Below are 24,432 nucleotides of genomic sequence, written 5' to 3' on the forward strand. Positions count from 1 at the left end.
TCAAGGCAAACAGTGGCAATCAGTCACAAAAAAAAAAAAAAAAATAGTTTTAATTGCTCGTAGACGGAGTCGTGGGCGACAGCTAGTTGAAGATAAATTAAAAACAATAAAAATGTATCTTTTAACATGTAAGAGGATGTAATACATACATGATCATGTTCGCGACTGTTCTGTCGCGTGGCGAGTCGTGCGGCGCGGAAGCGAGCGAGGAGTCGCGCGTGCGGGGAGGTGGCGGGCAGTCTGCGCGGGTACTGGTACTGCGCACGCGCTGGAGTACGACCTGCACGTACACACAAAAAAATTTTATATCCCGTTTTACTGTACTTAATTATATTAATATAGAGAATGTGGAAATTCAAAATTATTACAAAAAAACACAATAAATGACAAAATCAAATGTAAATGTCATGGAATTTTAAGGAAATATTGAACCATTACCAGTAGGCGAGTAAAGTTTGTACTGTTCCTTGAGACAGTTCTGCTCCGCCTCCTCCTGCAGATCCATCTGATGCCTGAGCGCGGAGTAGAAGTTGTGAGCGTGCGTGTGCGCGGCGGAGAGACGCGACCTCTGCTCCGCCAGGTGACTGCGGCTGACACTCTCCAGAGCCGCGCTGCTCTCGCATACTGAGGACACTTCTTCTATCGTCGATGTTGTATTTGCCTGATAAAAATTTACATTTACATAAAAATTCTCGTGTCACAATGTTAGTTATATTAATCCTTCACAACTTGGCAGAATTTTATGCATATTAAGTAACTCTGAGAATTGGCTGTAATCCCGCGCAGACGGAGTCGCGGGTGACAGCTCATTTTGCTATAATGATTTAAATTGTTTTAGTTTGTGTCTGTAACATTTTACATAAAATCTAAAATAAAAATATCATTATAATAATGTAAAAAATAATCCCCGACAAGACTAGCGTTAAACTACATCGGTTACAATACCAAATAGTTACTCAAATTTTCTATTTTTATAATCTTTGATAGTATTTGAAAGACTTTGTTGTATAAAATACAAAACAGCTATATGTATTTTATTAGAATAGGATTACTAACGTTAATCTGTTCCAGCATGCCAGTGATGGCCAGCTGGCAGTGGTGTGCGGCGGTCTGTATGGCCAGCTCCACACTGGCGCACGCCTGCTCCGACGCCTGCTGGCTGCTTGATATAGCTTCCTTGCTTTCCATCTGTAATTATATGCGTATTTCAAGATAATTCATAAGAAATTTAACTTTATTATTTAGTAAAGAACTAACTATTATTTAATTCGTATATGTTTCATATTATCTTGTAAAATAGTAATTATAAAGATCAAATGTGTAAGAAAATTACTAAATAAAAATTTAGAGCCTTGAAAAAGTACGCTTTTTATTTTTCTTTTGAGTTATCGAATATTTTTTCAATATAATAATGTAGTAATACATACCTCAACTTTATCTTTGGCGCTTTGTACAACATCCACCATTTTACTCTTAACTTCAGCGACAACATTCAGAACGTTACCACTCAAGGAGTCTACCTCTGTTGACACCGCATTCATACCTGAAACACAACAAATTATTTTACATTCATGTACTTTGATTTTATTTTTTTTAATCAAAGTTTCCAAAATATTCATAAATTTACTATACTATATTTACAAATACCGATTCAGAGTCAAAACCGTTAACCGATTCAGACGGAAAATGTTTTTCACACCAATGTATGTCATTTTGTATGTTTCTATTTTGACAAGTGAGATGTCATTTGACTTTTTTCTGCGATTAAGTGTCATAAGGATAGAGTAAATCTTTTTTTTTTTTAATTTAATTTATAATTTTTTTAATTTACCTTCATCACAAAGTTGTTTAAAGTTCTCCACTTCTTTCAAACAATTCTCAACTTCTTTTTCATTCTCCTTTATATTAGCGTCTAGTTCTCCATTCTCTTGTTCATTTAACCTCAGCAATGCTTCATGCCATTCCAAATTATATGATATAGTCTCTTCCATCTTCTTTTTATGCTCTTCTATTCTCGATAACCTCGACTTTAACCTCTCTTCTAAAGCTGTTCGTTCTTTCTCAACGTGTTTCGCGATACGTTCTTCTAGAAGACGTCTCTCTTCTTCCATCCATTCAGTTAAACGGAGCTCCATTTCTGCTCTTTCTCTTTTTATGTCTTCCAACTGTTCGTTTATCTGTCGTTCTATGTTTGCTTTATCTTCCATTATAAGCTGGAAAGTAATTAACTCATTAATTTACAAATTTCATTGAACGCAGTGTACTTAGAAGTTTTTTTTTTTATTTAAACAGTCTCTTACGACTTTAAATCTTACTAAATGGGAAAGTTAAGATGGATGGATAGATGGATGTTTGTTAGAAGGCATCTCCATAGAGGCTCGACGGATCTTGATGAAATTTGGCTCCGAAGTATAACATATCCCGAAAGAATATTCCTTATAAAATCTTCCAATTCTTCGTAACACGAGTTCAGACCATGAAAAGCTACGTTTAGGATAAACAAAAAAAAGTAAATGTACCGCAATCCGTGCATTGATAGCAGCGTTAGTGCGGTCTGCGTGCTCCTGACGTGCGGCGCGCTGCCGGCGTGCGGCTCTCGTCTGTGTCTGCGCACCGCTCGACACGCACTGCGCGAACTGCGCCTGCCCACTGCGCAGCGCGGACAGGCTCGCGCACATGCTCGTGTACTGCCGACATATACACAAAATAAGTAGAATTCAACTTGCAATGCCTGAAATCATTTAATTTTATTATTTTGACAACGCATACAAATCTATGTAATATAAGATTTGTACAGTTCCCTGGCCGTAAAGCGGCGTAAAGTACAATAACAAATCATTTTATCGATGGCGCTACGAAAGCGCAACCCGCAATTATTCATGATAGACTTTCAGTTATCACTTTTAAACACAAGTACACAACATAAAAATCATCTGACCCATTGGTCCAAGTATGTAGTGAGCGGTGTCTGCATGTCGAGATGCGCAGCAGTGAGCAGCGCCTCCGCCGCGGTGTCTGCTGCGCGCTGCACCGCCGCCTGCAGCTGCGCACACTGCGCCGCCAGCGCGCTGCGCACCTCGCGCTGCTGCGCACTGCTGCTGCTGCGCACCTCGGCACTCGCCTCGCTCTGCACTGCTGACATCTGTACACGTACAAACAAATATTAAACTTTAAATCTATATACTAAGAATACATAAAAGTAACATTTGTTTGTTTGTATGCATTGAATATGCTCCGAAATTATTGCACTGATATGACGACGTATTTTAATATTGGAAAAGTATATTATACCCGGGTGACAGCCAATATTTATTACTACATTTTTGTATGAACTAAGTCGCGGGCAACTGCTAAATTAGACTAAAAATAGAGATCCAAAAAGCTATGCAATCTATGCCGGCTGCCTCGTTATAGTTGGCGTCATAATGCGGTGCGATAGTAGACTTACATGAATTAAATATTTCAATATTAGCAAGAGGTTAATAAATTTCCAATTCTATATACCTTGTTCATGGCTTCGGTGGTCTGCGCGATCAGCTGCTGCATCCTCGCCCTGTTGTCTGCGCAAATCTGCACGCTCTCCGCGGTGTGGCTCTCTGTTAAATATTCGCCGTTAGATTAGTAACACAATGAAGGCTTAGAAATGTAAATAGTGGTGTATACATACGCAGCGCGTGCTGCATGTCAGCGAAGGTGTCAGCTTGTCGCGTGCGCAGCGTGTCGGCGGCCTGCGACATCTGTGTGCGCACTCGCTGCGCCGCGCTCAGGTACGCGCTGCGCACCTCCAGGTTGCTCTGCTCCACCACTCTGATACAAACATTATACTTACACACTTTAAAACGGACCATAGCTTAAAAACGTTCGACGTTCTTACGATGAAAGAATACATATCTGCGAATAAATTCAGAGATATGTGTGAAGATAACCCACAGTGGGCAAGAGTGATTAACTAAAGCTTAATCTCCCCTTAATAGAGTAGGCACTGAACCAAGACTCCTTTCTGTTGGGGGTAAAACCGAAACTATATTTTAGTTTCATATTTGGTCCCGAGGTGTCGCTTTGAATGCGACACTAGCGCCACTCACTGGAGAAGAGTTACAAGTTTATGGTAATATGACTAGTATGAGTAAGAAAGTACTGACTTGCGTTTATCAACATTATCATGGAGGCAGTAGACATGTTGCGTGGCCATGTCTGCGGCGGCGAGGATGTCGGCGGCGTGCGCGCTCAGCCCGCTCTCGGTGCGCTGGTGACACGACACCAGGTGCTTCTGCTCCTCCACCTCCTGCTGCGTGCTGTGCAGCATCTGCACATGTTGCACAACTTATGATTCACTCAAAATGACGTTGACGAAAAACATTCATTGTGTGAATATGAATTTAACAAAGATAATTTATAAATTTTTCATTACTCACGAAATTGTTATGTAAATAACGTAATCTATTTATACATAGTTATCTTTTGAACCAATAACACTTTTTATAACCTTTTATATATTCAAATTGTATTACTACTCTATGTATTATAACATAAAACAGTATATTTATGTATATACTCACATTTTTAGTTTCAACAAGTTTATCTTTAGTACTGTTCAATATATTCTTGGTCATGTTGAGTTCTGACTGCTGTCGCTGCAGCTCCTGACCCTGAGAGTTGAACATGGACTCCATCCTCTCCCTCTCCTCTTCTACAGATCTCTTCCTCAGCAGGAGTTCCTGTATCTCTTTCCTCTGTTCCTCTTGTTTCAGCATTATTTCCGTGAATGTCTCATTGGCGAGGTATACACCTGAAAATTTGGAATTTGTTATATCTACACTCTTTTGAATTAACATATCATCTCATCGTTGCTTTATTTGCTTTGAATACACACGACTGAACCAATTAGAAAAATTCTTTCATTGTTGGCCTATATTTTTTTTTATTCCTCGTTGATGAAATAATCAGCAACTGCTAGTGTTTTAAAATATTCCTTTAGTTAGGTTACAACAAAACAAAATCTCTAAAAAGAAATATCTTCATAATTTGGATATGATAAGTCAAACACACTTAATTAGAATAAAACAAAATATGACAGAATGAATGTTATTGTATTGGTTATGATTAATATCTCACCATTTTTATCTCTAGCGGCCTGCAGATCTCTCTTGAGCCTGTCGATTTCCTCCGCGTATTCTTTGAGGATGGCCTTCTTGGTCATCTTCTGGTTGATCTCGGGCTTGTTCTGTATGTTCTTGGCGCGGTTGGCGTACTCCAGCGTGCTCATCGTCTCCTCCAGGTCCTTGTGTCCGGGAGACACGGTCGCGATGATGGAGGTCTTTGTGCGACCGCCCAGCGACTCTTGTAGGATGCGGGTTAATTTTGATTCCCTAAAGTTTAAACAACGGTATAGCTGAGTTATTTTATAATAACGAAAAGTATTTTTGTGTCAGACATAAAGTTAACATAATTAATATTATTAGCTTATTACTTGTTTCTTTTTAATTATAAAATGTAATACATATACATAAGTATTATGTTCTCGTACTGTGAGTCATTACGGAGTACGTACAATCTACATATAGGCTCTTCTTTAATGGCCACTTAGAGAATCCTCGTTTAAAACATATGTCTGTTTTATCAAAGCACCTGTAGGGGATGTGGGGGTGGCGCTCGACGAGGGCGGTGATGACGCGGCCGAGGGTGAGCAGGGACTGGTTGATGTTGACACACTCGCGGGCGCGCTCGCGCTTCGCGGGGTTGTCGGAGCCAGCCTTGCTGATGTTCTCCGAGCCCGCCAGGTCCACCAGGTTCAGCTTGCCGATCTTCACCAGCTCCTCGCCCTCGGGGCTGTTCTCCTTCATGTGGATCACGATCGTGAACACCGTGTGCGACCGACTGACAACACAAAGTAACATTAGTATTATTAATTAAATTTTGCTCGGAAAAAAAATTAATTACATAAACAAAACAAAAAGTGATTTTTATTTACGTTAATTAACACTAAAAAAAACTGTGAGATAATAGTATTATAAATTATATGAAAATTTGTTCGATTTTATTAGATTTGAACTATTACATATTAAACATATATATATATAGTCAAACCGGAATAACCAAGAAACCTCTATAAACGAAAGAAATATAATATTCCCTTGGTCTCGCGCTTATCCCGGTTCGACTGTATTTTAATTTGATGAAAATTAGTACATTTATATATCCAATGGAAAAGCAAAAAGAACTAAACTAAATCATATCAGCTACATATATCTATCTACATAAATTCTAAGAAATTTGCATATGCTTCCTCAAATGAACATTGCAGTAACCAAATAAGACAATATTTTAAAAGAAAAGCTTCTATATAAGAGCGGGAGGAAACATAAACAAGTTTTATGTAACACAATGTGAACACAACTTACAACTGCTTCGAGTTTAGCTTTTCATTTGAGTTGCTGCAATGTTCAAAACAAACTTTGTACTTATTTTTTATACAAGAAAATATTTTATTAACTACGTGAATGGAATATTAAGAAAATATGGTACTATTTGGAAGCAATGACCAACACAATATGATTAAAAAATTTAAAAATCATGAATAAAATTGACTCAGTATTAAAAAATAAATAGAGGATAGCTTAAAGAACGTAAGTTAATTTAGTTTTTTTAATCACTATGGTAAATCTTACCTTGACTGTGCATTCATGAGTGTGGAGGCGACTCTCTTGCGCTCTTGTCCTTGCGCCATTATTTTGTATACTTCATTCTTATTATATACCTGGTAACAAGAAGGACTTCTTAACCAAACCAAAGAATGACACACTAAAGCATATTACCTCCATTATTTCTATTTCAACACTCGCCAAAATATTTAGTTCACTAAATTCGTCATCAACCCCCAAAAAAGGTCTCATGCCTACTGTAAATGTAGTTTTTTTAAAGACTTTACTTGGTTGCAATTGGAAGAAAATATCCCTATTCATCATTTTGTATTTTTTAGTTTTCATAAAATAAAATATATGGTGCTTTTAATATAAATACCATCTTACTAATATAAAAAGCGAAAGTTTAGATAGATGGGTGAATGTTAGATGGAATTTTGAAATTTGACATAGATGTAGAACATAGTCGGGAAAAATACATAGGGATTTAATCTTCTGATTAAGTTTTTATTAAATCCGCACGGACGGAGTCGCGGACGACAGTTAGTTTACAATCGTCTTTTATTTAAATAACAAAAACGAACCGTAATCTCCTCCAAGCCGTTAACAATATTAGATCCTTTCCTTGTAACATCTTCATAGATCCTCAGTTTGGAATTATCTTCAGATGTGGAAAGCAGGTCAAACAGTTCCTCATTGTATAGCTCTAAATATGAGACACGGACTGTGTACTCCGTATTAGTGAGTCGGAGCTCGTCAAATAGCTGGCTGAGGGCACGCGGGATGATGCCAGCCAGGGGATCCTGAGGATGTACAAGATATTTAGCTAACATAGTAGTAGTACTACATTTTTAATTTACCTCTTTACCTTTAGTAGGCAAAGAAAACTGTTTTGTGTCAATTTTATAATATTGGTAATTTTTTTATTAACATAACCATTTAATTAAGCACAAGACATTTAATTCACAATTAAATATTCAAATGTGACACACTTACATCTTGCCATGTTGTCTCATTGCCAGTGTTCTCACCGACCATAGTATGAGTCTTTCCGGTGCCCGTCTGTCCATAGGCAAATACGGTACAGTTGTAGCCTGCCAGCACCTCCTCTATCAGGGGACTTACCACCTCTTGGTATACTTCCACCTGGTGAAGATGACTTAGAATATATTTATATTTTCAACAACTTAATATTGTATATGTAAAAGTTAATTTTAAGAGAAATTGAATTGCTCTTAAGTAAATACTATTAAATATGGTGGCATTCAACTGTTATTCTGAATATCTGACTTCTTTTTCTTAATTTATTCAACTAAAGGCTTTAAATATATTATAAGGTGAGTAGCCATTGTTGAAAATTGAATAGCTGTATGTTCTTGTTTACAACTAGTTGAAACTTAAATTAGGAATGTTAGCATAAATAATTCAAATTTCTATTAGAATTGCATCATTTAAAATTCATATTTTATTTTCTTAATTATAAAAATTGGTTTTTAATCACAGTGTTAACATAAAATTACTATACCTGTTTAGTGTTAGGACCAAAGGCTCTGTCAAAGGTGAATCTCTTGGTGTGAGCGGTCTGCTGCGACTGACGGACCACAACTTCCCGGCCACTGACCACTTCCACCACACCAAGAGATCTTATATCTCTCTCTCGCTGGTTTAGAGGTCTGAAAAGTTTTTTGGTTAAAATATTAGCTATTATTTAATTGATTGAGGCCAAAATCCACTTTGAGTTGCTCTAACACACTATATAGCAATATTTCTCTTAGTCATTTCAGCTCAGCTCTCGGTACTATATCTTTATTGAAAATAGTTCAGAATTGGATCAAACAACCATGTGATTAGATGTTACCATTCACCGCTGAGCTATTTGGCATTTCTAAATATCTTTTGATTACTTTCTTTCCGATTATTTTGTATGTTGTTACATTAAGTTTCATAGGTAGTAACATGCCGTGGCTTCAGGTAATAGGAGCAGTAATTAGGCAAATTTCACCTTTCATTTGGTGTTCGGAAATTACAAGACTTATGTTTGCATTAGCATAGTATACTCATATGTAGCATACATTCTATCTTATTTAGAGTCAATATAAATTTGTTGTGGTTTGATTTACTAAAGACTAACATTTTACAAATTTATAGAAAAACGCAAGTCCAACGCTGAGTTATGACTTACTTAAAATGTACACTTAAGATGTTATAGAACTTTATAATTCAACTAGTTCGAGGTAAATACGACTTACAATCCATTTCATGAATATAAACAACAGTAGTTTACGGTTCTTTTTAAATAATCATTGTAATTTTACCTCAAACGAACAAACACTTGAATGTTCTGATTCTTTTCTTTCCTGCCTCCTTTTTCGGACGTCATCTCGAGGCACTACTTTGAAAACACTTAACAAATTATCCGTGCACTAGTTATATGACACAAATTATGTAGAAAATATATAAAAATCCCTCAAAGTTTATAAAATATCAAACGATATTCGTTAAAGTTTTAGACAGCACTTATACGTTACATCGAGATTCAAACAAATTCAAATTTTTCGTTTATGTCAGTGTTGCCGCTGCATAAATTGTTTTATCAGAAATTTTATTGCCCTACCTGAAAGGTTTTTGGCCATAGTAAAATGAAAAAAATAAAATTTAATTAGAAAAAAAAAATACTTAAAAATGGCATACTCGAAGCAATAATTAAAAGAGTACTTTTTAATAATTATTGTTTAAAAAAATCATCACATTTTAATTTCCTTGTTCATTAATTTTTTTTAAAATGGAAACACTAGAGTGAATTTGTTGTTACTGCTAGCCGCTAGATGGCATAACAATTAATAAGCTTACCAAACATGGAGTTTTGCTTGTTATAAAATGTAATAACAACAAAAACAAAAGTACGTTTAGAAAAAAATCTTTCAAGGCTAATATATTTTAATTCCAAACTTTAGTACCTATATTGCTATCTGCTTTATATAAGTGCGTCGAACGAAGCATCTTTCGTTTAGACAAAGCCGCTAGATGGCTCTGTTGTAAATTTTCCAATTTACAAACCAAAACGGTGGTCCAAGATTCGAAATTACAACAAAATCAGACCCTTTACATAACTTTGTGGATTAAAAAAAATCTAAGTTATATAATAAGGGTCCCTTTGTTAAAGTTAAATTAGATACAAATAAATCTGATTTTTAGATATGGTGTTTTCAGTTTAATTTGAAAAATATACACAGGAACTGTATATGTAACGGTTACGAGCGGCAACAAGGGTTTATTAAGATTTGTCCCTCAGCTTAATAGTCATTTCAGCCATTTCCAATGTAAAGCAGTAGTCTTAAGTTTTTTTTCTCTATCCGCTTCATTACCAATAGTATCAATACGTAATTTGGGGCTTCCAGAAAAAGTTTATAATTATTTTATTACTTGACGATAACAAAACTATCATCATCATCATCAGCTCATTATACATCCCCACTGATGGGCTCGGAGACTACGGTAAGTTAGGGGTGACTGTAGATAATAAAAACGATACTTGATTTATTTAGTCGATGTGCACAATATTGTGCTAATTATGTTTATAATAAAAAATAGAGCACATAAACGAGTAACATCATTATACAAAGAGTTTTTGCGAGTGTTCAGCACTCATTACATCGTTTCCTCTTGTGCTTTCTTGAAGAAAATTAAAGAGTCGCCGCATTAATTCCACCCGTATGTCTGTGCTTTTTTGCGGTGGTTGGTAGCGTTATGGCGGCCCTCTCGGGCGCTTTTTGCCCGCCAACAGAGCCGAGTTCCCAGACTCGGCCCGACCGACAAAAAGCCGGCCGAGTCGCCGAGCCGCGAGCACGGGAATCTTAATAAAAACTGTTAACTCCACTCAATAATTCGCGTCGCGATGAAATACTATGAGTTCCTCTACGTTTTTACGTTTTCAAAAGTCTTTTTTTTCTCGCGGGCAATTTGCATCGGTCCCGACGTCGGCCATTTTATAGTTTTTCCCGCGCGCGGCCGTTTCGAAATGATGGCGCGTTCCGAAAATTGTTGTCAAGTAAAAAGTATGGAATGTATGCTTATTGAATAATGAAAGCGGTGTTGCTGTTTACTGTTTTATAACTCAAGATTCAGAACATCACAGAAACTGCAGGTGAATTGTTTATTTTAAGGGAAAATTATGTATTTTTTACACTCATAGCACCACAGACGCTTGCCTGAAAAACTACATTGCCATAAATGGAATTTGACGTAAAAAAAAACAAAATGTCAAAATATTTTAGACTGCTGTTGAAGCTTTACCGGAATTTAGCAGCTGATTTCGAAATATGTTTACTATAACCCTAACAATGTTTATAATTGGTATAATATTTTTTATTATCACTGGTTATCAATTCTGGGTGTGAAATAATTGAATTCGTTGCATTGTTAATTCTATAATTATCTTTGTAAAAAAATAATTCAAACCCGTTGTTATTCATTTACAAAGATGCTGTTAACATATTTCATTGTAATCAAACCTGAATTGGTCTGCAATTTGTTTTAATTGTTTAAATACTATATTTACTAAAGGTAATAAAATTAATAATTAAGTAAGACATTTTTATTACGTAAACGGTAGATTTAACATACGTCGTATTTTTGATTTAGGTGCGTTTGGATTCGAACCAAATGTTGTTCTTAACCTATAAAAAGAGATTTTATTTAACAAAATTGTAACCTTATCGGTGTGATAAAAATCTTTTCCAACAACTTTAAAAATGTGTTCACCATTTTCTTATAATAACAAGGTTTTTATTAATGTTGTTTAACTTGCTCTATGGTATTAATTCACGTTTTTGTCGTGTTAAAATCTGTGAGACGCTTTCTAAATCGCTTTCCTGTTTCTATGCGAACCTGACGACCTAACCTGTATGTACTACGACATAGTTTTTATATGTTTTCTATTAATACTACTCTTTACTGACCGTAGGTTTCTAAGACTAAAATCCATGTAAAGATGACAATATGTTTTATACAGAGTATCAGAAACCAACGGTATTTAACTATTAAATCGTGAATCGTGAGTTTTTTCAAAGTCCTTTAGTTTATATGTCTTATTTTTTAATCAAAGAGCCTTCTTAATCATGGAATCAATCTATGGTGACCAACAAGGTAGAATGTTTTGAATAACGATTAGGACTACAAAATAGACTTCTTAGCTTAAGTAATATATCAATTCTCGTGTAATATTTCTTGTAAAATTTAATATTATTCAAATTGAATCGGTTTTTTTTTATTTTATAACTCATAAATATATATCTGGGAATGTTAATGTTACTTAAAACTAGAAAAATAGATGGTGTAAAAAACAACTAGTGTAAATATTAGTATCTGACGTTTATTGCAAAGCAGGTTACGTAGTCTGAATCATACGCGTTGTGACCATTGCTTATTTTAAGTTCTGGACATTTTTGTTTTTAATAAAAGAAAAGACATTGGTATTTATATTATGGCGTACTAGATGTCGCCCGCGACTTCGACCGCGCGGAAATAAAAAAAATCTTAACTAATAGCCAGACAAGGTTAACTATGCAAAATTTTCTAACAAAGATCCATCTATACATCCATCCAATCATTCACATTTATAATATCAATAAGATTTTATAATTCTTCCAGTAAGTAGTAGAGAAATAAAAATAGTTTATAGTTTGTTTTTAACTTTACAAATATTTGCAAACATAACTTTCCTTTTTCTATTAAATACGATTATAAAATTTATCATATTAAAATATCCTTTCTTATTCCATCCCAACTCTTATTAGAATTTGAAAATCCAATAGGAAGCTTCAAAAACCTATTTATACAATTGGAATTTTTAAGCCCAATCATGCAACATTTAAAAAAAAACCTTATTTATTTTTTAACACTGGTAACCCTAACAAGTATTGCTATTTGCAAACTTTGTAACAAGTAGGCGTGTACTGTATTTAACGCGGGTGTTTATTTTAGAAATATTCTAGTAATACGGCAGATAAACGATATATAAAATACGATGTAATTCAGAATTCGTCGCAAGGCCGTACTCCGTGAGAAAATAACCGATCCCAGTGCCTTACTGTAGCGCGGGCCATGAGAACAGCGATTTACTTTATTGAATCTTTTTAAATAATCTCTCTCATCATGTCTTGTTAATTTTTTTATTTATAAAGTTGATTGTGACAGTAGAAATATCTTAACTGAGTCTATTTTAATTAGTATTATTAGTGTGTTCCAAAGTATTAAATATAGAAGAAACGATTAAATATTTACCAAAAATAAAATCGTTTACCTAATAACTTTTTCTCACTCTACTTTTCTCCGTTCTAATGAACAAGAAGAGATTTCTAACACAGACTAAAAATGACTATGTATTAAAAAAACTTAACGAGTAGCTTATACATAAGTATGTTCTTAGAGATTACGTTCTATATCTCTGCCAAATTTCATCGAGATCCGTTGAACCATTTTTGGGATAAATTCTCCATGCATCCATCTAAACATTCGCATTTATAATATTAATAAGATGAATTGTTTTTTTTGTTAATTATTATTAAGCTGTAGCGGCCGCTGGTTTCCTAGCTTCAGTTTTTCTGCAAATAATATCAGAGGTTCTGTTAAGGCGGTGTTGGTTTTTCTTTAGGGCCGGTGAAAGGCTGCCGTGACGGCGGATCGCTGGAACTATGCCGGCGATACCTCTGACCAACGGGACCGGTAGTGTGGGAAATGTATTAAAACCCTTCGCCCCGCAGCTCCGGCGCACGGGGACCGAGACCGGCCAACGCGGAAAAACTTATCGATATAGACTTTTCTAAACTGTGAGAAAATACGATATTAAAAAAGTTGTCGATGGAGAAACTTTATTCGTGTTTTAAATTAATACAGAGTTATAGCACATTAAACAGAAATATTGAAAAGAAAAATAAAGTTTTTATTATAGGTAACAAATATTAAACCAAGAAACAATAATATAATAAAAATTGCATATAACTAAGAAATTAAATTAAACTTAAGTTACTATTTATGGTTAATTTGGATAATCTAGTGATGCCCACATTAGGCAATGCCTGTATCGTGGGCACCGACATTCAGATAGGTATATAATATTCAGTCCACAAAATTCCGACACTAATGCTTATAAAGAGTTATTTAAATCAGATTTGTTAACGAAAGGCTTCGTAATCAACATGCACTTATACTTACATTATGAAAATAATCACAATTACTAGGTTTTATTGACTTATGAAAAACTTTCCTTTATCTTTGATATGAAATAAAATTATGTGAGAAATATTTCAGTGAAAGCATCCTATACACTTTCAGTTCAGTTAAATCACACACGTGTAGAAAAAATTCATACCTCTTGTTCAAACTGTACAACTGTGCAGTTAATAACTATTGGTTACTAAAACCTCAATTTATTGTCCAATGTTTGAAAATTACCATGCAGTTATGAACTAAACTACGAGTCAGATTTATATGACAAGCCACGTCTACGGTCTACGAGTAAAGTTTTTGGCAAAATGCCAAGTGTGTCACCAGCTTATTCCATTGCTAAACTTTGCCAAAATATGACTAACACTTAACTTGTAAGTGTTTCTAACATTACCACAGAGTCGTTAAGTCACCCTTAGTGGTCATAAGTATGTGAAATCTACACTAAAAGATTCTTTCATATTTTTGGAAATAAAACAAACGAGGTGTTGGTTTAAGCCAGAGCTTTTTACTTCTTTTGTAACCGATTTATAAAGCAAACTTGATAATTTTAAAACTACATAATTATGGATATGAGAGGTATAATTTTGTTTTGAATATTGTAAAACATTTTGGTCTACTAGATCTAGTAGAGTTACTTTACGTATTACACCCCTACATAAGGAAGGTAGCACTTCTACACGTTAGGACATAATCTGATAAAATTCTCATGGGAAATTAAAGTGATAGTACTGAAAATCAGCATCGAACGATATGTGTAATCAGTTTTATAAGGCAGTAAATATGTTAAATATTCGCTAACTATTTTCCCACGTGCGGCAAATGGTCGGACACTTTCCTTCGCCGCATTGCCGCCGCGAGATCTGCGGGGCTACCAACATGGAAATATTGTATTAAACATGCTTCAATAAAATTATTAAAATATCATAGATTAAGCGTACTGGCCAGTTATAAAGTTTTGAATATATTAATCTATGCAATGTTCGAAATTCGAATTCATTCGAATTCGAATTCGAAATTTGTGTAACATACAGACTAGTCACTTTTTCTCTGCACTTTTTTTTTACTAAGGAAATATTTTTCAAGATCCTTTCAGTAGGTTTAGAATTCGCAAAACTATATTAATATTTGGTAACTTTTCATAGTAGGTATCTTTATCAGATTTGACTTGTTTCTCATCTTACATTTTAACTTAAAATTCTTTCAGACGATTAAAATTGATTAGAACGCCTAAAGTATTTTCTTAACAAAAATCCCACAATAGGCATAAAAACCGAATACCAGTCGACCCTTTCGTGCCGTGATCAAATTAAAAATGATAATCAGTTGCAAAAGCTTAATTCGTCCGAGGGCTCCGAAAGCAGTCCGTTTTCTCGGAAACGATAAAAAACTTATAAAATGGCCGACCCGACAACGGTACTGGGTGATTTGCAAAAAAACTAACCATGTTCAGACCGAAATATAGGTTACACGTATTAATCAGGCCGGCGGAGCTTTCTGAACCGGCTCTTATGAAATCTTGAATTGCTGCTCAAAATTAATACATTAAAATATAACTAGGTAGAGGAACCATCCACAAGAATGTTTATCTATAGACAAAGTAGTTTTCTTTCTTTGATACCCAGACTATGAATAGTGCAAAAATACAGGATGGTTCAGACAGTTAAGTTCATGTTACTAAAACTTTTACTTAGCTTGGATCGATACGTAAGTCGGATTTTTAAATTAAAAAGCGACCCGTCGACCCTCAAGTCTTTACCCTTCCGATCCCTCTACATAGAGTCACCAACACTAACGTAACTCACGCATACATTCAAAGAATTTCGTAGGTCGCAGTAATGGTTTATATTGGTTTTTTATGTAAGAGCCGAGGGCAAGGAAAGCTGCCGTGGGGCTGGTGGGGCCGCGGCCACGTGGGGTGCCGGGCGGGGGGTGCTGGCGGCGGGCGCTGGGCGGGGCGAGTGGCGTGCAGCTGCACTCGTAGGGCCCGCGCCCCGGCCGTCAGTCGCGGCGCGAATTTCATTCCGCTCACGTCACGGCTACATTCTCAATAAAATTAATAAACTTCAAAAACATATCCGAACTCTTTGCTCGGACGTGTGAAAAAAAAACCTTTTTAATCTGTGGCAGTTTTCAATCTAGGTTATAATGTCAAACAAAGTTGACACTTGAAAATTTTGTGAAGTTTTCAAATTGGCGGGTTGATGTGTGTGAGCGAGAGGGGCGACATGGAGAGCCCGGGCGAGGAAACGGGACGCAGTGCGCCCCCCGCGCCGCACGCCCCCGCCGCGTCACAACCCAATGGCTCCAATAAGATCATCGGACGAAACGTGAATGGGACAAGTAAGTCACCTCGTGCAATATCATTTTAACAAGTTTTTTACACATCGCAGCCGAAAATAAGGTTGAATTAATTCACCAATTAGTATCTCTCATACAGAGTCATTTGCATTGCTAATAGAATAATGTTTTTATGATGCACTCAAGGTATGTAACAATGAAAATACAAGTAAGGAAAACGTTTACAGCCTCCAATTTAATTAACGCCTTAAATTCTGAAACTTAGTGCACGCTCTTTCAGAGACTTTAATAGTGAAAATGTAACTAAAGCACACGTATATTTCATATTACTTCAATTTATAAATGTACGTTATAAAAGTTATGTCAGGCCTTACTAAAATTATTTTGAAAAAATCCAATAAGAAACTATTATAGCCTCGATCACTTTCAAGTTTAAAATTCACAAACATAAATACGTGGGACTTAAAATTGTTATCAAAATGTTTTATGATAAGCAAAATTAATTATATTTTCGAATACTGTTTATTGGATAAGTACTAGTTTCGTTCTTATAACAAAAGTATGCAAATAAAAAATAATTAATCACAAAAATACAACTTAATTTATCCTTCGTTTATTTTAGTCAATTAAACAGTTGTGTACAAAACAACAGGCTGCATTATAAATAAAGCTATAAAATGTTTTTTTTTCTAAAATTCCAGAGCAATAGTTTGGCCATGTATGTTCCGAGTGGCCATTAGCATAGTTCCCGCGCGTTTGGATAAACTTCGCGGAAAGATGATTAAAAAAACATTGAAATATTTTCTTCATAATGCAATTTATGTAATTGATCCGGTTAATTACAAGCTGTTGAGCTATTTATGTCTTACTCAGAGTCCTAAGTCATCCTTATTGCAGATTTATGAGAGACATACCCTAAGTAACTTCTTTAGGGGCCAATATATAACTTTAACTACGTCAGGGACTTTATATATTATTGTAAATGTATATATAATATATATGTAAATGCTACTCGGCGTAGAAATATTTAAAAAAAGTTTTTTATAGAGTAGGATGTAAATTAGTCAAAAATGTCAGTAATTAATTTTGTAAACTATGCTGAATTTAAGTTCATTGCAATTTTAAAGAAAAACAAAAACATCAATAAAAAGTCCAAAGTATAAGTAGGTATAGAAATCTTTGTCTGTGGTTAGCAAGCCAAAGATTTTATGAATGAAGAAACGAGAATAAAGAGAGTAAGGATAGAGTTATGACAAAAATGTACTAAACGAAATTTCCTCTTGCGATATTTTCGTTTTTTTTTTAAATATAAACTGCAAGAAAATAATAAGATATGATAAAAAAAATATTTAATGTTTCTTTTTACGCAGTCAACAGAAGTCAAAAGACCTATTTCTTTTTTCTTACTATCAACATAAAGTTTAATTTAGTTTACAACATAAGTTTAAGTGTGATTCGTTACTTTGAATACGATTGTCAAAAATAAAACTAACATTTTAAAAAGACTATATAACATGATACGTCAAATTGTCAATTTTTATTTCACAATTTGTTCTAAGCTTCAATCATTCAACTAGGCATATTAGATATTGTCGATGTTGACAATTGTTCTGTAACAAATAAATTGCAGTAGAATATGATTAATGAAATCACATTTATAGTCACATTTCCTGCGACGATTGCGTCTTGTTTTTTATCCCGCAATTCCGAGAGTGAGGTTACGCAAAAACATATGCTAGCGAACGAGAAGTAAATTCGCATGATGCGACTTGGATTCGAAGACGCTACTGAGACGTAATTTGTGTTTTTCTGAACCACCGCGCCGCTTTGTCTTACAAAGACTTTTTTATGACAACCTTAATGCGACCGGGACCGCGCCATCTTGATCCTTGCTAAATACTTATAAATATTTGTGCTATTTTTTTGCAACATTTTAATTATTTATATTGTATTAAGATTGAATCTAAATCTGTTTTTCATTGTCTCTAAATATTTAATTTTTAAACATTTTTTTTTATTTAATAATTTCTATGCATTTTAGCAATGTCCTAAACAAGTATAAAAGAAAACGAACAGTTTTCTGCAAACACTTTTCGTATTACTTGATACTATTAATTATATCAGCTAAATATTAAAAGTGGTTGTAATCTTCTATATATTTTAAGGAAGAGAAACAAATTATAAAATAAAAACCTAAACAAATATAAAAATAAATTTATTACTTTTAACAATTTTTCAGCGCAAGAGAAGATATATTCCAAGTATCAAAACGTTTCGTATCACCTACATTCACAATCGATGCAGTAAAAACTTCACTCTACTGTACATAGATGACGGAAAAACCGTGGTAACGTCGGAAAAACTGCGCTCACATGGCGCGCCAGCAAAAACTACAGTCTGATACCTCGGGAAAGTTCCCTGTCGTTTGTTAAAGAATCAACTTCTTGTGACCCTCTCGTCTCTAGATAACTCTACTCTTAAATATCAAGTATCTGATCTTCCCGACCTATTTGTTACGAGCTTCTAGATATTTACAAAGATATGCGTCGGTGGTGCAGATTAACACGACTAGTAATGTATACGAACCCTCGATCTTTCCACTTCATATTCACGTAAAGTAAAATACCGTGATGCGTAATTCATTTGAGAAGAAATTCAATAATATGTTTGAAGTCATTTAATTCGCATTCGGCCAGCGTGATTGACTAATGATGGAATTAGACTACGAACTGCACACGGTACACTCAGTCATTGTGTCTGTTCATGAACACAAGTGTCTCATAATTCATACGTACAAATGTAAATAGTACAGACAGATACATACCTTTATCTCGAGATCCTCGATAGAAAAGATTGGCACGGGACCTCTGTAGACAATTTCAATAGAGATGGCTCATTTTGGGCTTCGTATAAAAGTTCTAAAAACAGTATTTACAAAGTAAATAAGAGTATTATCAAGAGTAGGAATTTACTATGCTAGTGCATACCATTTTTCTACATTAATCTGTATATTGGATCGATAGAACGCTAGTTTAGACGTCATAAGAATCTATTCACTCTTACGATTACTAAGTTGTGGTAAACTTACCTCAAATATTTAAAAAATGTAAAATATGTATATTGAATTTATTTTTCATTTTACTAGCGATATAAAACACAAGTAGTCTGCCAACATGGCGACTTGGGTTCGATTCCCGCATAATGCCTCCCATAAGCCATGCGCTGGTCCAAACAAAAAAGGATATTATGTAAATAAGTAAATAAAAATGCACGCTGCAAAAACGTTTCTTGCGAAGTTTTGCTGTGCAATAATAAAGTATAACTATGTCGGCGGGCGCCTGAAAAACTCGGCGATATTAAACCAAATAGTGGTTGATTAAAAAAATTCGGTGCGCGAATAATAATGCGGTATCCAAGTTCCGTATTCATATTATTTTTAATGTTCGCAGCAGCAAATCTGGCTGCAATTTAATAAACCATATTTTTAAAAATTACTTTTCGAGATTTAATTTAAATAGCATAAAGTGGCAAATCAAAATTTTTATATTTTAAAAATAAATTAAATTAATTGAACTTTAATTCGTCAATAAATATGGAAATAAATCAATATAATTACAATTAATTTTAATTGTGTACGGTACGTTCTTTAAATGGAGCTATTAAATTAATAAAAACAAAAAGTTTATTCAGATTCACAAACGGAACCCTAAAGCACAGTACAATATTTTATTTTCATCGTGGTTTTTACAGACAGGGCGGAGCCGGTCCTTGCTTACGAAATGGTTAAGGAGGTTCAGCCGCGCTATACCGGAGCCACCGCCGCGTATAAATCCGGCGCTCGAACCTGGTACGAACTGCCAAATATTTGTACTATAAAATTATATTGAAGTATTTTTACCGAGTGTAATGTGACTTGAAACTGGATACTTGGTCATATACGAATTTGCGGGTACTGTTGACATTTGCAGAGCGCATTTGTGTTTTAATTAATTGTCATTCTCTCATAAACTATCAATAGACAATACGAAAAAAATATTTAACTTTGGTATCGATTAGAGTCAAAAAGACCTTTTCAATGGTAAATATAAGGTGAAAAGAAAACATTTAAAAGACTGCCGTTAGCAACTCTAATTTGTTTATTGGTTTTTATAATGTATAGAATTATTTTTAAAGGAGCAAACTCTATGGAGGATTTTACACGTGCCAGCCATAACTGGTCGTCTATGGTCTCCGTAGCCGCTCCGTGGCGCTAGCATCGCTCGTTTTTGCCGCATCTTACCGTATCCTTGTATGTTGTAAGGAATTCAGTCAACGTGTAAAATAAATTAAATTAAATTCTACATTCTGACTAATTAATTCTCTTATCTTAAGTATTTTTATATAGTGTTGTTGATTATGCAAATATAAGGGCTTTTTATGTTGTTGTTTTAAGTAGCGTATGCGCTTCTTTAATATTATTTCTTAAAGGACTGCACAAACAATAAGTGTAGTAATGTTTTATATGTAGCCAGCAAATATAACATAGTTTGAAAGTGTTAAAGTATTTGGTAAACCCACATAATACCAAACTACTTAAAACATTTTTAAGAGGAGAACTTCTTGTTAGTTGCTTTTAATACGCAAGATAAATCTGAATATCTTTTTTTTAATATAAATAACATTTGTAAGGATCACAATAAACTGCGGAGCATTCAATCTCTCTGTACAGTTGGTTACGCAAAGATGCGTTTGAAAACAGCAGCACTGCTCAGCCGAGTCTTTTTTCATTACTTTTTTTACCTCCGCCTTTCATTCGTACTCCATTCTTGAGTCAACTCATTTAACAATGCGTCTGTGAATATGCAAATCCAATCTAATTGTCTTGATGCGAGTTTTTCTATCAACTTTTGTTCTACTGTCAAAATGGTACGTTAACGTCTGACGCATCTGTCATTTTTGATATTAGAACGGTTCATTGCTACATTATAAAGGATAGCCATAGACAAGGACTTGGTTTTTATTAAGTTTTTTTTATTCATCAAAGTTGTTAGTTTGGCATCACTTTAAAGTTTTAAAATTGAGGATAGTGTTATTTGTGGCAGCGTTTTAACGAAGCTTTTGAAACGTAGTCATTGCTGTGCGTTGTCGAATGGCGCTGAATTTTCATGAGCAGATCTTTTATAGCATCGATGCAATTATGCATCGGACCGTGGCTTTTTCGCCCTTACCATGTAATCTTTATTTTATATGATAAAAACTGTCGCCGACACCGCGAATATACCTTTATCGAATCGGTATTTTTTTACCGTTGTTAATTCCGCAGATAATGGCCGGAGTCAAATGACCGCGCTGCAATAAGAAATCGCGGGAATTTCAGCGATGCCCGCGCAGTCTTTTAAGCGCGTTTTTTGCTTGAGACGGGTTCGGGATGGCGGCGGTTTTCGATATTTTTTGCAAATCCTCGATGAAAACCGTAATGGCATTTTATCGTGCATAAGAGCGGACGGAATCATTAATTATTTATAATAGGCGGCTAGCGCCGAATCACGTCCGCCATGTTTATTTTGTACTGGCTGCGTCTGCGATATTTATTTTATGTCACGAGGCACGAAGCTTTCGCGCGCTGTCACCGCGGCGCGGCGCCACAGACTATTTTTTCCCGCACCAGTTTTTTATCGACCTCTAACATTAATTCAATAATTTGTATTCAAGAATTATAGATTGCGTCTATTTTTATTTAAAGACCCTTTTTCATTTTTTAGCAATAATTAATATGAAGTGTTTAATTATTTAAACTTATTATTACACGTACGGGACGTGAATTAGAAAATATATGTCATTTGTCACCCCCTTTATTTATTTATTAACGCTTTCGTAGATACCATGTTGTGAGTTAGTTGCGAAAGAAATATAAACTCTGTTAAAAAAACTACACGCCATAAATTATGACAATTTAAGGTAAAGATGAATAAAAAACAAATGAAACAGCACGCATCGGACTCTGGCCTCCATAAAAACAATTCATACGCACCTTGCAATTCGACGCCAAGTGGAAAGAGGTCTACAGTTTTTTCAGTCATAAATTGCTTGTAATCATAAAGGTATAAAAATCATTTACTATGGTCACTTGAATGGTAATTGTCAATAGTTTGTGTCACCTTTACTAATAATTGTCAGAAAAATTATTAGTATGATAAAAGGAAGAACCGTAGTGTTACTTCTCACTAATCTTACTAATATTATAAATGCCAATGTTTGGACGGATGGATGGATATTTGTTAAGGTTAATTGTTAAGGTATCTACAGAAGAGCTGCATGGATTTCACTGTAATTTGGCATAGATAGAAACATGGTCTGGAAGAACACATAGGCTTCTTTTTTCTTTTTTAACTCCGTGCAGAAAGAATCGCGGGTGACAGCTAGTTTATTATAAACGTTTACGTACAAAATGTGGGCCATCGCAAAGCTATAACGCGACTAATGTTGCCAGACAAAAATGTGACACATTGCGCGCGAGCCGGCAAAAAGCGCGGAATCCAACTGTTTAAGTCATGAGGACACCGTATTAAATTAAAAAAAAAACTGCATTAACAATAACGACAACAATGTATTTTGATGTAATTTTATTGTTTAAATATATTTTTTTACGATATTTTTAATATGTCTATCATAGGGTTGTTTATTTCTTTTAGTAATATAGAGTAGTGAGAGAAATTGACTAGAATGTTGTTCTATAAATATTTCTTTTTAATTACTATTATACTAATGTAAGACGGAATAGGTTAGAATAGAAAACATATGGTTGTGGTCTACCAAACCCTTTACAAAGGTTACTTTGACGTTATGAATATCTTATGTCTAATTACATATTTAGCTGTCAATTACTTCGCCTATATTTGCGTAAAATGGATATATTCGATTAAAAGCATTGGTGTCATTCTACAATTATAATTGATTTGTTTATTTTAAATTTCTATTTGAACATGCAGTAGGCATTTGGATGTTATATTTTTGTAATTTTATTTAAATGTTTTCACGATTTTTTATTTTTTTATTTGTAAAAATTAATTTTTCTTTTTTCTTATCTTGAGAAGAATTAAAAAATTACCCCTTTGAAGTGAACCCCGAATCGAAGTACAGTCAGCGTCATATAGATCGTCACAGACAAGATATGCAAATATATAGGTACACCAAAAGTATTCAATTATATCGGTACAACAAAAGTCCTCAAAATAATAGATACATTCACCCTGCTCAAATACATCGGTACATACACAGCGTCAAATATATGAGTACATGCAAGATGCTCATAAATATCGTAGCAGCCACAGCGTCATAAGTAACGAAGCAGTCAAGGTGCGCAAAAATATCGGTACATTTGACAAAATTGAACTCTATCTCTATATACTTGTGATACAATTTGGAATAAATTACTTCTGTTACATTCATTTGACACTTTGTATTAACATTATAGGTTGTCCGGAAAGTTCGTTCTGATTTTCGATATAAAGCTTACAATAGACTGTAGCTGAAGTGGATTCATTTTCGGATTTCCACCATTATCAAACGTCACAAAAATTTCTATATTGTAAATAATTTCATTTCATTGGTTGAGATAAAAACTAATTTTTAAAAGTTTAGCCAAAAATAAAAGACGTTTTAGGTATAGAGTCCTACCAATATAATTTAAAAACAGTTCCAAAAATTTAAGAGAACAGGGTTTCAATTTTCCTTATAAAGCGGCACGAACTTACTGGGCTACCCAATATTTTTCTTCTCCTGTCATAACGCTTAAATATAAAAGTTTGTCACGCCGAATATGACAGATACGTATTAACTAATATCAAATTTTGCCTTGTCGCAATATATATAATACTAGTTTGGCGCAGTATTCTAGTATGTTTGCCGTAATATGTAAGTTTACCGGTTCGAATCTCAGGCTACTTTTTTTTTATTTTATCAATCACGGGGTTATTTTTTCTCGACAATTTTGCTCGACAATTTTTTTTATAATTTTCGCTGTCGGGTAGAAAGAAATTTAAATAAAGTTAACAACAATTAGGTCAGACCATCGCGGGTGAAGTGAGTGGGCGGAGCGTGGATTGTCTTTGCGGGTTTTAAGAATGGTACGCGCGGAAACTATACGAACAAGTGTTATCTATGTGTGCGCGCCCACGCACACTGGAATGTTTATTGCAATCGACCAAAAATTTGATGTAGTTTGGATATTGACATTCAGTTTTTTTTCTTTGTTTCTTATATATAATCAGTATCAGTAAAAGGTAAA

At 34.6% G+C, this 24,432-nt stretch overlaps 2 protein-coding genes across 4 annotated transcripts in view; one reads left to right on the forward strand and one right to left on the reverse strand.

Annotated features, from left to right (window-relative positions):
• The window catches only part of Klp61F (Kinesin-like protein at 61F), a 14,012-nt gene extending 4,831 nt beyond the window's left edge, over nt 1-9,181 (reverse strand). The window contains exons 1-19 of one of the 2 annotated variants that reach the window (XM_013318108.1): nt 8,957-9,181; nt 8,167-8,314; nt 7,638-7,787; nt 7,226-7,444; nt 6,669-6,757; nt 6,402-6,434; nt 5,629-5,877; nt 5,116-5,369; nt 4,560-4,789; nt 4,143-4,306; nt 3,668-3,807; nt 3,505-3,596; nt 2,939-3,142; nt 2,520-2,687; nt 1,832-2,213; nt 1,428-1,543; nt 1,057-1,188; nt 439-661; nt 150-280 (exon numbers count right to left, since the gene is read on the reverse strand). In XM_013318108.1, the coding sequence (XP_013173562.1) occupies nt 150-280; nt 439-661; nt 1,057-1,188; nt 1,428-1,543; nt 1,832-2,213; nt 2,520-2,687; nt 2,939-3,142; nt 3,505-3,596; nt 3,668-3,807; nt 4,143-4,306; nt 4,560-4,789; nt 5,116-5,369; nt 5,629-5,877; nt 6,402-6,434; nt 6,669-6,757; nt 7,226-7,444; nt 7,638-7,787; nt 8,167-8,314; nt 8,957-9,021 (3,189 nt within the window). In that variant the 5' untranslated portion in view covers nt 9,022-9,181. The remainder of the gene's footprint in view (nt 1-149; nt 281-438; nt 662-1,056; nt 1,189-1,427; nt 1,544-1,831; nt 2,214-2,519; nt 2,688-2,938; nt 3,143-3,504; nt 3,597-3,667; nt 3,808-4,142; nt 4,307-4,559; nt 4,790-5,115; nt 5,370-5,628; nt 5,878-6,401; nt 6,435-6,668; nt 6,758-7,225; nt 7,445-7,637; nt 7,788-8,166; nt 8,315-8,956) is intronic. The other variant, XM_013318109.1, reaches the window with a different exon arrangement.
• A 6,678-nt stretch (nt 9,182-15,859) lies between these two features.
• Nucleotides 15,860-24,432, forward strand: part of nab (NGFI-A-binding protein homolog) — a 22,539-nt gene continuing 13,966 nt past the window's right edge. For both annotated transcript variants that reach the window (XM_013318236.1, XM_013318237.1), the window contains exon 1: nt 15,860-16,208. In XM_013318236.1, coding sequence (XP_013173690.1) covers nt 16,070-16,208 — 139 coding nt within the window. In that variant the 5' untranslated portion in view covers nt 15,860-16,069. The remainder of the gene's footprint in view (nt 16,209-24,432) is intronic.

Source organism: Papilio xuthus, unplaced genomic scaffold (assembly GCF_000836235.2).
Source record: "Papilio xuthus unplaced genomic scaffold, Pxut_1.1 DF826933.1, whole genome shotgun sequence".
In the NCBI taxonomy this organism is placed as follows: Eukaryota; Metazoa; Arthropoda; class Insecta; order Lepidoptera; family Papilionidae; genus Papilio; species Papilio xuthus.